Here is a 15212-nt window from a genome sequence, read left to right on the forward strand (position 1 = left end):
CTCGAAGTATAGATCGTTATGTTGACTCTTAAATGATTCTATCAAGGAGGCGAGATCATTTAGATTTAGCATAGCTGGATATTATGCATACGCCTCGAGAAATGTGACAGACTCGATAGACCTTTTCGACGTATTTTACGAGCGCTGTTCGGTGCTGGCGATCCTTTCGTTTCCCAAAGATCGCACAGGAATACATGAAAATTCAGAATTCGAAATAACAAATAAGGTGAAAAGAAATCGGCAAGAGGAAACCAGTTTTTAACGTTCTTTCGTCTGAACCTTCCTTTCATCTTTCTCACTCTTCCGCCCTTGTTTTCTATTCTTTTACTTTTTTTTTAAACCTCTGCAATACTCCTTTTCTCTCTCTCTCTCTCTCTCTCTCTCCTCGTATATATTATAAATAAGAAAAACTATAGAGATAATATATGATATATATAAAATATATAGATATATATACGTGCCTTTACATTCGGCAAAGAGACCTCATATCTTTTGCATTACATCTCCGAGCTTTATACTCGTGCTCATGAATGTAAGGATTTCATAACTATTACAATCTCGATTATCTTGAAACAAAATAAATATATTAAACTATAATTTTAATCAATAGTATTTGTTCCCGTCCTCTATTAAGTTAATTAATGTATTATTATTTATGCGAGGACATAACGATCTTACAAGAGAAATTATTTTCAACGCTGCACTTTGTCCTGACTCTTCAGAGAGACCTCTCTTCTTCTTCTTCTTCTTCTTCTTCTTCTTCTTCTTCTTCTTCTTCTTCTTCTTCTTCTTCTTCTTCTTCTCGTCTTTTTCCTTGTCCGGTACGATTAACCGAACGTTTCCACGGTCGTTTCGCGAGCCGTTATAAAGGCCGGCTTGTTAGACGAGATGCTCCACGTAAGAGACATACACCGATTTTACACTCCGTCGGTGTTCGTGGTCGCGGTGTAAAACCGCGAACATTTTTCGCGCCTCCATGAAAAAGACGAGAAGAAGAAGAAGAAGAAGAAGAAAAGAGGAAGAAGAAGAAGGGAAAGAAGCTACGAACCTTTCGATTAATATAAATGAAGAATTAATATTTATTTCTTTCTTTCTTTCTTTTTTATAATTTTCAGAATTATTTGTATTGTCAAACATCAATACCAATAGCAATATATATCATAATGCATCGTCAGCCATGTTAGATCTTCGTGATGATCTAGCGAAATAATCGTTATATCGAGTAATCTCACAATCTACCTCGTAAACCTTTTTTCCCTCCCTTCGTCTAAAGAAAAAACAACGTACTCCGTCTTCTTTGAGATGATAGATCCTTTAAGGTTAATTCGAAGGTAATCTTACAGATGGATGCCTTCGATCGCGACTACAATGTTCTTGATTCCTATATACCGGTATGGGTGCGTGTGTGAAGAAGAGGTTGAGAATCGTGTGCAAAGAGAAGAGAAGAAGTCACGAATTGCTTTGTTGCCAAGTCCTCGTCTCCGATGGATTCTACAGGTGCTTCGAGATAAAACCTGTGTGTCTTTGAGTATAATACATATTTATGTAAGATATTGCAAATAAAATAAATATCTCAACATCTCAGATATATCGTAAATTACCAGAGCGTGAGCTTGAAAATTTACAAGAAAAAAAAAAAAGTACATCATAAATGAGTTAAGACAATTTTTTGAAAGAACAAGACGAATAATAGGACTGGACAAAAACGATAAAATATTTATCGTATATTTCGATCTATTTTAATTTCGAGGAAACAGGTCAGAAGGTTTCGAAGATAAAGGAGACATCATCCTTGTTAAAAGTCGATCCTCAGAGTATCTGCAAAAAAAAAGTTAAGATTATATCGAATCTCTACCCGAGCAAACGATCCAAGAAAGCGTTCAATGAATAGCCGATAATAGTGCCCATTGTATATTTGACTCTCGAGGAATGGTTCGTCGTCTTAACAAATGGTCCATTGTAGACCCTCGTGAATTTCTTGGCGTTTTTACCGTCTTCTCCTTCGGTTTTAACGTTTTCTTTTCACAACTCGCACAGAATCCGAGCGTGCAGTGAAATTGTGAGCGAAGAAACGATTTTAAAAGAATCATTGCGCGCCTTTTTCAAGAATTTAAGGATTCTTTTGTAGTTTTCGAAACGCTGGTTAAACGAACTGGTTCATCGGTAGTAGTGGTAATACAATTTTAAGAACCGAAATTTCTTATTTATTCGCAATCTATTACAATGTCGACAAACATTGTAAAAACAATGTAATATCGATATCGATATTGTTTGCACATTGTAAGTTAAAGCTGAAAAAAGAAGAGGAGGAGGTGGAGGAGAAAGGAAGAAGGGAAGAGAGATTCTCTCTCATAGGTCGTGTAAGAGCAGGTCGATTGCAGGTTTATCTACGATCGAGAATGTTTTTGCTCGATCGTGGCAAACCAAATTGGGTTTGCCGCAAGTCCATGTACTGTGACTTGTCGAGAGTTACGTAAAGTCTGGATTATTCGAATGACACTTGTTTTATGTGTGTCTGTGTGTGTACCGTATAGGAACGTATCGAAGATGATCGGTTATTCAAAAGACACAATGATTTCTAGGCACTTACATATGTAAAACAGGATTACATTTATTATAGATCTATATAGGCACATGATTTAGATCTATATATGTATATTAATATTATATATTATTATATATATATTTTTTAAACTTTCAGGGATGATGAAGAAAGACACAAGCACTAATATCAGATAAGAAACTCAGGTCTGAAAATGTTTCATTTTTTTTTTTACGGAGTTATGTAAAAAGTGTTGTCTAAAAAACACCTGTAGTTGATTAAAAGGACTGCCTTGCCTTGAACTGCCTTCAGTCACCCTCAGTTATCTAGAGTTGCCCTTATAATTAGTTATCCAATTGACGACTGAAGTCTAGCAAATGGCAACTGGTCTTGTCAATAGGATGTCCTGTTTTGTATATCGAAATTAGAATAAAATATAGTTGACTTTAAAATAAACTTGAAAGCGTCCACCGAATTAGAAAGAAATAATGCTGTTATATATGCCTTCCAAAACCAAATAATTTTTGTTTCTAATTTACTTTGAAGAAATATGTTGTTTCCGAGATATTTAAGTTTATTTAAGTTTATTCAGTTATTCTCGATTTAGGAAGAGAACTCATCCTGTACATAATAATAAACAATATTATTAACACACATATAATATAATTATGCATTTTTAATAGGTACATACAGATGTATATATTTCACATAAATGTCAGAAAAATATTTCTATGCCGAGTTCGAGTTAACCAATAGCTAGCGAGATGATGACGAACGGCAATGGATCGTGGTGGAGTTTTTTCATTCTCGTAAAGCCAAGGATATATACTCTCCTTTTAATCCTGTTTCTCTTTCGATAAACGCTCCCCTTTTATCTTCGTCGATTTCTATGCGCAGAAAACACTCCAAAGTGGTCGACAGAAAGAGAAGAACAAGATGGGAAGAGAAAGAGAGGGAGAGAGATAGATAGAGAGAGAGAGAGAAAGAGAGAGAGAGAGAGAGAAGTGAAGGAAGAGGGAGAATGGCTGTTCTCCAGAGATCAAGTTAGAGTACCGCCACAAAAAACCTGTCCCGCATAATTACATTATCGGTCACATCTCGCTCGACTTCTGTCCGCGCGACTGTCTCAAGCTTCTGTATCCCTCTCACTATTGAACTCCCCACCAATGTCTTCTTCTTTTCTTCTGTTCATTTCTTTTTCCCTTTTTTCTTCTACTCAAAAGGGCGCATAGGATATAACGAGGTACAGCCGTGAAAGGCTGCAGGGGGTCGTGTATACGGTCGGAGGACACTAAGAATTCTTTTTTCTACAGCTACACGTTGTTCCTTTTATCCAAAATCGATATAAACGAGACTTTAAACGAGTTTTCTTTTCTTTTCTTTTTTTTTTTTTTTTTTTTTTTGTTAATTCGTTGTGGATAAAGTGATATATTTGAACGTATAAATGTAATCAATAACATAAAAAATACAGTATTTCTTTTTGCTCTATAATTAAAAAATTCTTTTTAATTTCGTCGCCATATTGTTGCATATTTTGTGTCTGTAAGGGAAAATGGTAAGATAAAGAAGAGACGATAATAACTTCGTTTGTAGATTTTATTTATTTTTTTCTTTTCATTGACATGGGAGATATTGTACGGACGTACGTTTGGAATGCGCATTTCGAAATCGCAGGAAAACGGGTAACTTAAATATTAAAATGTATTATCTCTACGAATTACATAACGTGTTTTTTTTTTAACATAATATTATATCTTCGACAATAATCGCTGTTCTTCTAAAATATGACAAAAAAGATAGTACAAACGGATTGAATAATATCTCTTGCGGTTTTCTACTTCGTAGAAAATAATTTGAAGAGAGAGTACAGTGTTGGTTTTCGATAGTACTCCTCGCGTGCATTTGTTTTTTTTTTAATCGGAAAACATATTATTATTATTATTATCCTAATTATAATAATTTAATATACAATGAACAATATGGATGATGGATAAACGCATGTTAAGACAAATGCATCGAATATTTCTTATTGTTTAACTCCTCTATACTCGTCTTTTTCAGTCGGTGTTATGCTTTGTACGAATAACATGCGCTATCCAATCGTTTCACGATGAAATACTATTCAATAATAAGTCGTACATTTTATATATTATATATACATATATATATCGAATATATATGTATATATCCAATTGCATAAAACATAAAGCGAAAGAATATGTTAGTTTCTATATAACGTTTTCAACTTCATAACAAATATTATATGCACGTGAACAAAGTAAATATTACAAAAAAAAAGAAAAGAAATAGAAATACAAAAAGAAACGTGTGTATATGTAAATCGTTATCTCACTATTATCTTACATCGATGTAAAATACATACAACTCTTTCTCCTACATAAATTTTTATACGCATAGATGTTTCTTCGATGCAAGTAACAGTGCTATATGGACTTCGAAATATCTATTATATAAGAAGAAGAAAAAAAATATATCAGAAAAAAGATATTTGCGGTTGTAAAAATGATAAAAAGTATAAAAATGCAATAAGTCGTTCATATACGCATGTATATATTGGAAGTTTACGCAAATATAATGAAATATTTAATATACATTCGTGGAGATTCAAAGTTTCATTTTAAATTCTATTTAGAGATTCCTTCGAAAAATATTTACGGGGAATCCAATATAAAATTATATATTAAATTATGTGAAAAAACGTACGTATAACTATTTATCGTATGACTTCGACGTCGACATCGACGTATGTATATAATACGACGCTTTGACTAACAATGGAAGTAATATATAGAGAAATCAGTACTTTATGATATATGTATTGACCTTTATCTTTCAAATTACTTGGCATTTTTATTATATGTATATTAGTGTCATTTTGTTTGTATGTATATATACATACGACAGCTTTCTTTTTTTTTTTTTATGCACCCGCATATATAATTATTAATTTTTTCGACGTCAAAGTCATTTGTACAGGATAATCGGCAAGAAAGGTCCTAACAAATATTTTCTGACAAAAGATTTATACATGCAGCACCAAAGAGGATATATTTCTTTCTTTTCTTTCTTTTTTTTTTCGGTTAATATACGGATAAATCTTTGATATTATGTTGCAGGCAAAATTGTACCATATTTCTTTCTTTCTGATAGGCTGAAATATATATCATTTTGAAGTATAATATATTTATGAATTATCTCGCATTTCTATAAGTATTTTACATTTTGTACCTTTTTTTTCATTGCCTTTGTACCTAACATATTTGCTTGCGACACTTTTGCAGACAACCTGTACACATTGTATGAAATTTACTAATTTAATAACCTAAATTAATTGTACATGTACTCTCAAAAAAAATAACAAGTCTGTCTTATTCTCTTTAAATACTCAGTATACTATAATCAAACATAATAATGTTAGTTAATAGTTGTCCCTTGTGTTCTTTTTTTTTTTACTCTTATCAGATCTCTTATGTCTTCTTGTCTATTAATATAATGTCTCTTTATATATTCTCAATACTTTATATATTAATTAAATAATAATCTTATATTATATCCCTTGGATTATAATAAATCTTGCGAAAAAAGAAATAAGTTTCATAAAAATAAAAAGTATCGGTATCTTTTTATACCTCATAAAATATTATTTAGTTTCAATTGGGAGCTACAATTTTTTTCATTAACTTTAATTGAACTTATTTAACAAATTTTATTAAAAATTGTGTTTTACAAAAGCAGAAAAAGTATTTGATGAATTGCGAACAATTCCAGTTCAAGACTGATTAATGATAAATGAAAAAATAAACAAGATAAAAGCGTTGTTAAGAAAAAGATGAGAGATCCGCCCAGTCGGTCATATAGTGACTTACTTCAAAGCGGAGAGATCTCCCCATTGGCTAATTGTTAACTAGAGCATGTTTCACATACAAAAAGCAACGATTAGAGGCCTTGTGATATCTAACTACTATAGTGCATGTGTGTGTACAATGTTTTGTTAATATTATATTAAATATGTGTGATACAGTTTTTTTTTTTTTCATATATATTTTTGTTTTGCTCTCGTATCTGTAATCAATGTGCGAGTGCACAATAATCATAGATAATTAATAATTCAATAAATTTGGCCCTCTGTCTGCAGAGTAAAAATTGATTGTGTATCTAAAGATCTTGAAAGAGATCTTCCTTAAGAAGTAACATTCAGTCGAGGCCAGATTGTGACATCGCTTCTTATGCTGCCCTTTAATATTTTCATCTAATTTTGTAATAATAATAATAATAATAATAATAATAATATTGAGAAAGATAATTTTCACATTAGGTAGACTGTTGTTATATCAGTATTTTTCAAATACTACAGGCTAGAGTATAATTTATCACATTGAAGATGTTTTTCGTGTATATTATTTCAATAGATTGTAAAGTTTTTATTTTTGAACACATAAAACGTGAGGCAAAATGTTTGACAGTATATGCTATCGTGAAAGTATTCTCCATTCATAGATACATATACACCACAATCCGAATTATGCAAACACATTTTAGATACCCTGTAATAAGCTAAAGTGTCTGCCTTCAATCTAGCCTTGTCAAATATTACCATAGATATTGGATTAGTTTCTACAGTTCTATTTTCATAAATAGCTTGCACGCTATGAAACACCTATTGTCTTTGGGTTTTACAACTGACCAGAGATGAATAAAATAAATTTACATCTTGCATCGTCATTTAATACGTCATATATGCACATATATATATATACACATGTGGTTGTTATATTTGACATATTTTTTAATTTTCCTTAAAAATGACTTCTAATAACAGTCATAACATTCTTTTTAATTTTTAAACCGTGAAAAGAGTTATATTGTTATAGTCTCTTAGTATATAGATTAATATGAGAAAAGAAAGCAGAAAAAAATGTTAAGACTCACATGTATACATAACTTTTCGTACAAATATTAAATGCACAAATTCATTATTTTCTCTAAGTAAACTATAAAACCCAAAAGCAAATTCTAATTGGCAGTATAGTGTTGGACATTGCGCCCAGCGCAAAGTGCATAGCGAAATTGCTGCAGCAGATAAGGATTCGTATTCCTTACCACGATGAGAAAAGATCTTTTATCTTGTTTGAATGAGATTCTTGGAGAGGTTACACGTACGTGGCCATAGTCCCGGTTGGAATGGACGGTGTTTCCTCTGGTCTGCCTTTTGGACCATATTGTCCAATAAATGATCCATCTTCTGTGAAAGGCCCTATAAATTATACGTATAGAAAACATTATGAAACACGTTCCTTTTGTTACAATCGTATTTAAAGTATCAATGAATATGTGTCTTAAGGTGAAAATCAAACAATTAATAAAAAAGCATATAATGCCAATGAGGTAACATTACCACCTACCTTATACCAACGTTGCAAACGCTTGTGAATTAGGTTCCTGTTTACGATGCCGACCGTATTGACCAATGAAAGATCCATCCTCGTTCATACCCTCTGCATTAAGTTAAGCAACAAAGCAAATAAAATGTATAATAAAAAGATAAGTGTAATATATAAAAATAGCACGAGAGCTATACGGAAATTAATGCAATATTACGTACATATATTATCTATCATCAAATGATATATAACTTATTCGTTTATAAATTGTGCACAAGCTGAGAGATAAAATGAAGCTGAGAACATTTTTTGCAAATAAGATAATTTATATCGCAAAAATAAAAACGAAAAAACGAAAGGATTCATATGTAGCATGCTTTGTTCTTTATATTCTACAGTGAGAGTATGTTTTGTATATAAAAAATATTTAATTAAACAATTTATTGCATCAAAACAAACCTTCCCCATATTCGGCCATAGAATCAGTGTCAGATTCTGGATGTTTTCCATCTTGATGAGAAGACGAGGCCAATGACGCACGACCACCGGCAGATTTAGTATCTAAAGGTTGAGAATATTCATGGAAGCCACCTTCGTCAGGATAATCTCCTCGTCCAGCAGCTAATTCACGTTCGTGCACTGCATACTTTCCACCTCTATTTCGTTTAATTACGCAGACAATAATCAGAACAAATAGAAGGAAAGCTATCGCCAGCATCATACCTACATAAATCATTAGATATAATTAATATATGAATATCATAATATACGAATATATCAAACTTTCGATTATTACCTATGAACCACCCAGCCGTTGCAACGTTTTCTTTAGGTTGAATTATTGGCCCTTCACTACTGGTCTCTACTTCTTGTGGTACACTTTCAGTTACATAATCTCCATCAACAGCAACTACAGACATAACATAGACTTCACCACTTGGAAGTCCACGTACCTATATAAAAAGATTTGATTAAATTTTTCTCTTGGAATTTATGGTTTTCAGAAAAAATTATATTATCACTTACTTCAATCGTATTCGATTGAAATTCAGGATCCGTTTCAGAAGCAATTGTTTCACCTTTCAAATTATATTTTACAAAGAAATGACTACCAGGATTGCCATTTAAATTTGGTTGCCATGTAATCCTTACATTAGAATATCCATTTTCTTTGGGAATAGTTTCCCATGTAAATTGAGGTACGTCTGGTCTTTGAGAAGTACGTGTCCTTTTTTCTATGAAATAACTATAAAAGAAAGATATTTTATCGTTATACTCTATCAAGAACATATATGTTTTATTGGTAAATAAATTCTATGTTGACGAAACTTACTCATTTCCTTCACCAACTTTGGTTGTAGCTCGAATATGGACTCTATATTTTGTATCAGGTGCCAAAGCTGCTAATTTAGCACTAGTGGCTTCTGGATCTGATATATGTGGTTTCCTTTCTAATAATGCCTCTAATCTAGTTCCATTTACTACCCTATAATAAATTTTGTATCCAGTTAAGACACCATTTGGTTCAGCAGGTTTTGACCAGACAAGAAAGAGTGCACTAGAGCCCATGGGAAAAGCTTCAAAACTAAGTACTGTTCCTGGAACACCTTCGGGTGTATCAAAACTTAAGGTCTCTGATGGAGGTCCTGCATATCTGCATATAAAAAAAAAAAAAAGTTCTAAAAGATCTGTTTACCTAATTTCCAAGTTAAAAGACGATACGTTTGAATATTTAGGTTACCTTCCATTATAAGCAAGAATCCTGACATAATTTTTACTATACGGAATAAATTTATTAACTAAAGCGCGTGTCATATTGCCACCTCTAATGTCAATTTCACGCATTCCTTTTTCACCTTCTTTTTCTGTCCAAGTTTGAATTTTATAACCTTTTAATTCGCCTCTCACCGATTCTTCAGGGACGGCATTCCAAGAGAGTATTGCAGATGTACTAGATTTGACTTGAATCAAGGTAAAGTTTCCAGGAGCTTGTAGTGGTACTAAAATATATTACATATAATATAAGTGAATATAAATTATATTTTAAGATAAAATGAAACTTTTATGAGTATAGGCAATATTCATTTATAGGTTCATTTTACATACCATCCTCTCCAGAATATCCATACACTTCCTTGACTTCAGCTTTACTTTCTCCTTTCTCATTAATTGCAATTACTTTAATTTTATATCTTTGATAAGTTGGTTGGTTATCTATTGTAAGAGTGTGTTGTTTCCAATTGTTTATGTCCTCTATAGTCCATTGTTCTTCTGGTCTGTCTCTTTTATAATACACTCTGTACATAAATCTTGGAGCATTGTGCTCTATTTGTGGTAATATAGTCCACGAAATTACAAGATTCTGAGGAGTAGTTCCATTACCCATAACATTATCTGGATTACGGTAAGGAACGTCCGACTGAGTTGTACAAACGTCACTATGTGATGATGGTAAAGATTTTCCTGTTGAAATATTATGGATTAAAAATTGTATGAAGTAAAAACATGTATATATAATATTACGTATTTGTAAATCATACCTATTTTGTTCCATGCAAGTACACGAAATGTGTAATTAGCCCACGGTGACATTGGTACATCGTATGTTTGTTCTGTAGCAGGTACAAAATCTGCTGATGTTTCCCAAGTATCTGGTGTAAAACTTGTATTATATTGAATAGTATATCGTAAAATTGGTGCTCTATTATCACCCATAGGAGTCCATTGTACAACCGCATTATCAGACATACAATTTACACCAATTAATTTTGGAGCATTAGGTACATCTTGAACTGTTAATGTTGCTTGTGCCCTTGTTTCATCCAATTCAGTACGAGCAACGCAAGTGTAAGTACCAGAGTCTAATTCCGTTGTCTTTGTGATCATTAACGAATAATCTGTACTTCGTACAAATCGTGGTTCCATTTCAAAATCAATAGGTTCGCCGTTACTTAACCATTCTATCGTTAAAGTTAAGCTAGAATCAGTTACAGCGTTGCACCTGTAAAATAAAGATAATGCAATATTACACATTTACTTAATATATACATTAATTTAATATAAATAAATATATACCTAAACGTGGCAGTAGAACCTGCTGCAACTTCGTAATCTTCCGGTTCATCCGTAATTCTTGTACGCTCTTTTACTACGAGATTTGCAGAGGCTTCCACTTCTCCAAACTTGTTAGATGCATGGCAGATATAACTACCTGCATCTAAGAATATTATATTTTCTATTTCTAAATCACCAGAATCCAAAATTTTGTATCTTCCTCCTGTTAATTCTTGACCATTCCTGGCCCACTTAACTATCGGTTTTGGTGCTCCAAATACACGACAAGTAATCCGAACTGTTTTACCTTCTACCGTTGCTTTGTCATTTGGTGGTTGAGTGATTTCAGGTTCTAAGGCCAAGACATTAACATATACATCTTTGTATACATATCCTAAAGAATTAGTGGCGTTACAGCCATAGTTTCCTGTGTCCTTCTTTTTTAACTTTTCTATAATGATAGAATTTGCTGTAACTTTTCTTCTATCATTAGCTGGTGCCTCTGATATCGGTTTTCCATTATGAATCCATTTGATTTCTGGTTCAGGTACACCACTTGCCTCGCATCTAAATTCAACAGTTTCATCCTCTGCTGCATTTATAATCTCTGGTTCTACTGTGAAATATGGAACCGCCATTACTTGTAGACTAATAGAATATGAATTTGCATCTCCAACGCCATTGGATGCTTCACAACTGTATGTTCCTTCATCCTCAAAATTTACATGCTTTATAATTAATGATTTTCCATAATTTCCTTGTATAATTCTATCATTTGATTGTATTAATTTTCCATTTTTACTCCAAACAGTTTGTGGTAAAGGAGTACCACCGTATATACAATATAATTCAATTTTTTTACCACGTAGAGCAACTTCATTTTTTCTACTAACATACTGCTTAACAGGTTCATGTTTATTTTGATTAGAAGATGCTCCAGTCGAAATAACATTTAACAAAACTTTGCTGCCTAATTTATATTCATTTCGAAATACAGACGTTGCTGCACACACATAATAGAAATCATCAGAGGCATCATTCCTTGTAACATTGCTAAACCAAAGATTTCCTTCGGGATCTAATGTCATACGTGAATTATTAATTGATTTAATTGCACCAGCTGTATCTTGAATCAGCCAGTATACATTTGGTTTTGGCCACCCATCTGGTGGTTGGCACGTTAGTTTAAATGGTTCTCCTTCATAAGCATTTAAACTTATTGGAGTTTGATCTTTAAATGCATTAAGTTCTGCTTTACGAACGAAAACGGAGTTTGATGTAGCTATTCCCCACTCATTTTCTGCAAAGCATTGGTACTGTCCTAAATCTTCATCACGTGGTCTTGCTATGACTAAAGTGCCTCTTCCTGGTTGTTGAGAAATACGATCATCATAAGCTGGCCATTCAAAATTTTTTCCATTTTTGATCCATCGGTATCTAAATTATTATTATTATTATTATTATTATTATTAACATTAATATACTTAATTATTTATAAGCATCGATTTTCCATTTTTTATTATACATGCAAATTAAATAATTATTTAGAAATTTGCATTGTAATAATTAAAATATATGAATTCACTGTTAAATTGGAAAATTTATTTTCTTATTTATCTACCACTATTATAAATTTTATTACATGTAATATTTAACTGGATTTATTTTTTTTTTTAAATATAAACAGATGAAATAAATGAAATTCATTCATCAAATTAAAATTATTTTATTCCTAAAATCTATGTAAATTGATTAAACTAAATATGACTCAGCTTGTGCTAGAAGTAAAGTATCTATCAGTACTGGTAACTTTATACCCCTTTAGGATATGAGGTCATACTAGTAATTAAGACCAGTTACTCTGGCTTCTTAGTACAGTAAAGACTGTGGGTTTAGTTAAAATAAGATAAAATTATATGAATGAATTTATATATAGATATAATTTTTTATTTATACTTATATTAGAAAAGAAAATCAAACTCACTTTGGTGCAGGTTCTCCTTCTGCTTCACATTCAATCAAGAAAGGTTTATCATTATTATTGACCTTAGCTTGAGCTACTTGAAAAAGTTGTTCATCCGTAGGTGGCTGCTTGGATATCCGCGGTGGAGACTGAACTAATGGATCATATAAAATTTTAATTATTAAAAGTAGTAATATCAACATATTATACATTATAAACACAATATTCTAATGAAAATATAACAATGTACATTGAATATAAAAATATTACAACATGATGGAATGTAATAGGATGTAATGTGCTATCATAAGGATTCTTATTTGTATAATTTTACTACACTACATTAATCTGCGTTATATACAATTTTTAAATATAATATATATTGTACAACCAAATAAATATATAAATAAATAAAATATACATATAAGATTTATATTCATAATGTACTTTGTTATTTACAGTATTTTACAGTACATATCAGATCTACAGGAGTTAACATTTATACCATGTAAATAAGAACAGACAAATGATGAATGATTTTTATAGTTGTGATTTTATAAAATAAGTTCTTTTTATGCTTCATAATTACATAGCAAAATTTTTCTAAATGCGAGTAGCATAAGAAATGGTAATGAAGCAAAGAAATATGATTATCATTTTTTATAGAATGTACATTTAGATTGATGAAAATATCATTTATGAATATGTGTGCAATGTTATGTTTAAAGACACAATTATATAAAATTCTTAATGTGTTTCAATTTTTAAAATGAAATATTAGATTTTATAGCACAATGAGAATTTACACATAGCAAATTTTTACGATTTTTCACCTTCAAAGATATCCGGGATACGAACTATAAATTAAAAATCAGATATGTATATATTAAAAAATTGAATTGAATCTTTATCAAATACAAGGAAAGAAAGCATTCGCAGTGTTATACTCACTTATAGCCGATGATTGCAGTACGAGTGTTGAGACAATAAATACAGCAAATCTCGTCATGATAGCGTCCTATATTTCGTATCTAAACAAAGAAAAAATATTATTAAGAAATGTTGCTAAAAATAAAATTCACGGATAAAAGTAATTGTTTTATAGCAACATTAATCATTTGTAATCCTTTAAGGATTTAATTACAAAATTGTTGGTTATAATTCCAATTTTCTCTTATGTAATTAATGCAAAATAGATTCATTGAAGATTTCTAAAAATCCGGAAACGATGAGCAAATCTCTGTATGCAATCGCATACATTTGAATAAGCGTAGGGGTTGTTCTGTCGATTAAAGTCATTATTCTGAAGTAAATCGTATCCACGGAGATACAGAAATTTCAAAAAATACACTTGGAAAAGAAACTTCGATCTGGGTTATGACGCGAAGACTGGGCGTACTCCACAAGCGTGGAGGAAACTATGAAAGGTAATTAGGAACGTCTCTCCACATGTGTCACACTATTTAGCTAGGCTATTTTGTAGGCATCGTACAAAGGGAAAAATAGAGCACGGAGAATCGATCCATCCACTCCGTAGATACATACATATCGCGAAAGTTTGATAAGAGGATTTTCTAGTGCAATATTTTATTCTATAAAAAGAAATGCATTCATCGAATGGAAAGAATTTCTGGGATGATCTCACCGAACTCGACGTCCTTCGAAATTGTAAGATCGTTCACAAATCGTCGAGAAAGTATCAACGATCGAAAACTCAAATTCGACGCATTTTCTATTTTCACCTTTTTGTTCTTTTCAGTTCTTTCTTCGTTTTCCTATATAAAAAGAAACAATCGATCGAATTTCTCATTGTCACGAAAAAATTCCCATTGGGATCAGAAGGATAAAAAAGGAAAAAAAGAAAAAAAACAGGAGCCTGTGTAGACAAACGGGCACACCCGCGATGCTGTAAGCTCACCATCGATCGTCTACCGTTCGTATTCTTTCGTAAGTTAAACGGCCAACACCCACGCGTTATTAAATCAAAAATAAAAACAAAAATAATCGAAATAATCTTTTTAGATAAATTAAACTCACCGATCTTAACGTTACGTTGGTTTTTAGTGCACAAAAATCCCTGTCATTACTACGGCATTATCGAAAACAAACGACTCGCGCACTGAACGTACCGTACGGTACCGTACCACTGTACGTGTGCACGTTACACGTACACTAAGAGTTTCTCCCCACTCTTTTTCTCCTATTATATATATACAACTATGAAAACTGTTTCACGCTGATGCATTCACAG

General features: G+C 31.8%; 1 protein-coding gene and 1 long non-coding RNA gene across 8 annotated transcripts; one reads left to right on the forward strand and one right to left on the reverse strand.

Moving 5' to 3' along the window:
- Positions 1-5503: 5503 nt before the first annotated feature.
- Positions 5504-15152, reverse strand: LOC122631173 (neuroglian). Of its 7 annotated transcripts, XM_043816516.1 has the most exons (14): positions 14999-15152; positions 13913-13992; positions 13795-13818; positions 12983-13115; positions 11020-12435; positions 10485-10945; positions 10051-10407; positions 9686-9944; positions 9278-9598; positions 8971-9190; positions 8741-8897; positions 8404-8667; positions 7966-8058; positions 5504-7817 (listed from the first exon to the last, which is right to left on the reverse strand). In XM_043816516.1, exons 2-13 carry the CDS (start codon positions 13968-13970, stop codon positions 7967-7969), a joined length of 3762 nt encoding a protein of 1253 aa, XP_043672451.1. In that variant the 5' UTR covers positions 13971-13992; positions 14999-15152; the 3' UTR covers positions 5504-7817; position 7966. The 7 variants fall into 7 exon arrangements, with proteins under 7 accessions (XP_043672451.1, XP_043672448.1, XP_043672449.1 ...); XM_043816513.1 differs by lacking the exon at positions 7966-8058; XM_043816514.1 differs by lacking the exons at positions 7966-8058; positions 14999-15152 and adding an exon at positions 14607-14746.
- On the forward strand, positions 14251-14863 carry LOC122631184. Its single transcript, XR_006327634.1, has 3 exons — positions 14251-14388; positions 14445-14629; positions 14721-14863. It is a non-coding gene; the product is annotated as an uncharacterized LOC122631184 (long non-coding RNA).
- Positions 15153-15212: the final 60 nt, after the last annotated feature.

Source organism: Vespula pensylvanica, chromosome 8 (genome assembly GCF_014466175.1).
Source record: "Vespula pensylvanica isolate Volc-1 chromosome 8, ASM1446617v1, whole genome shotgun sequence".
In the NCBI taxonomy this organism is placed as follows: domain Eukaryota; kingdom Metazoa; phylum Arthropoda; class Insecta; order Hymenoptera; family Vespidae; genus Vespula; species Vespula pensylvanica.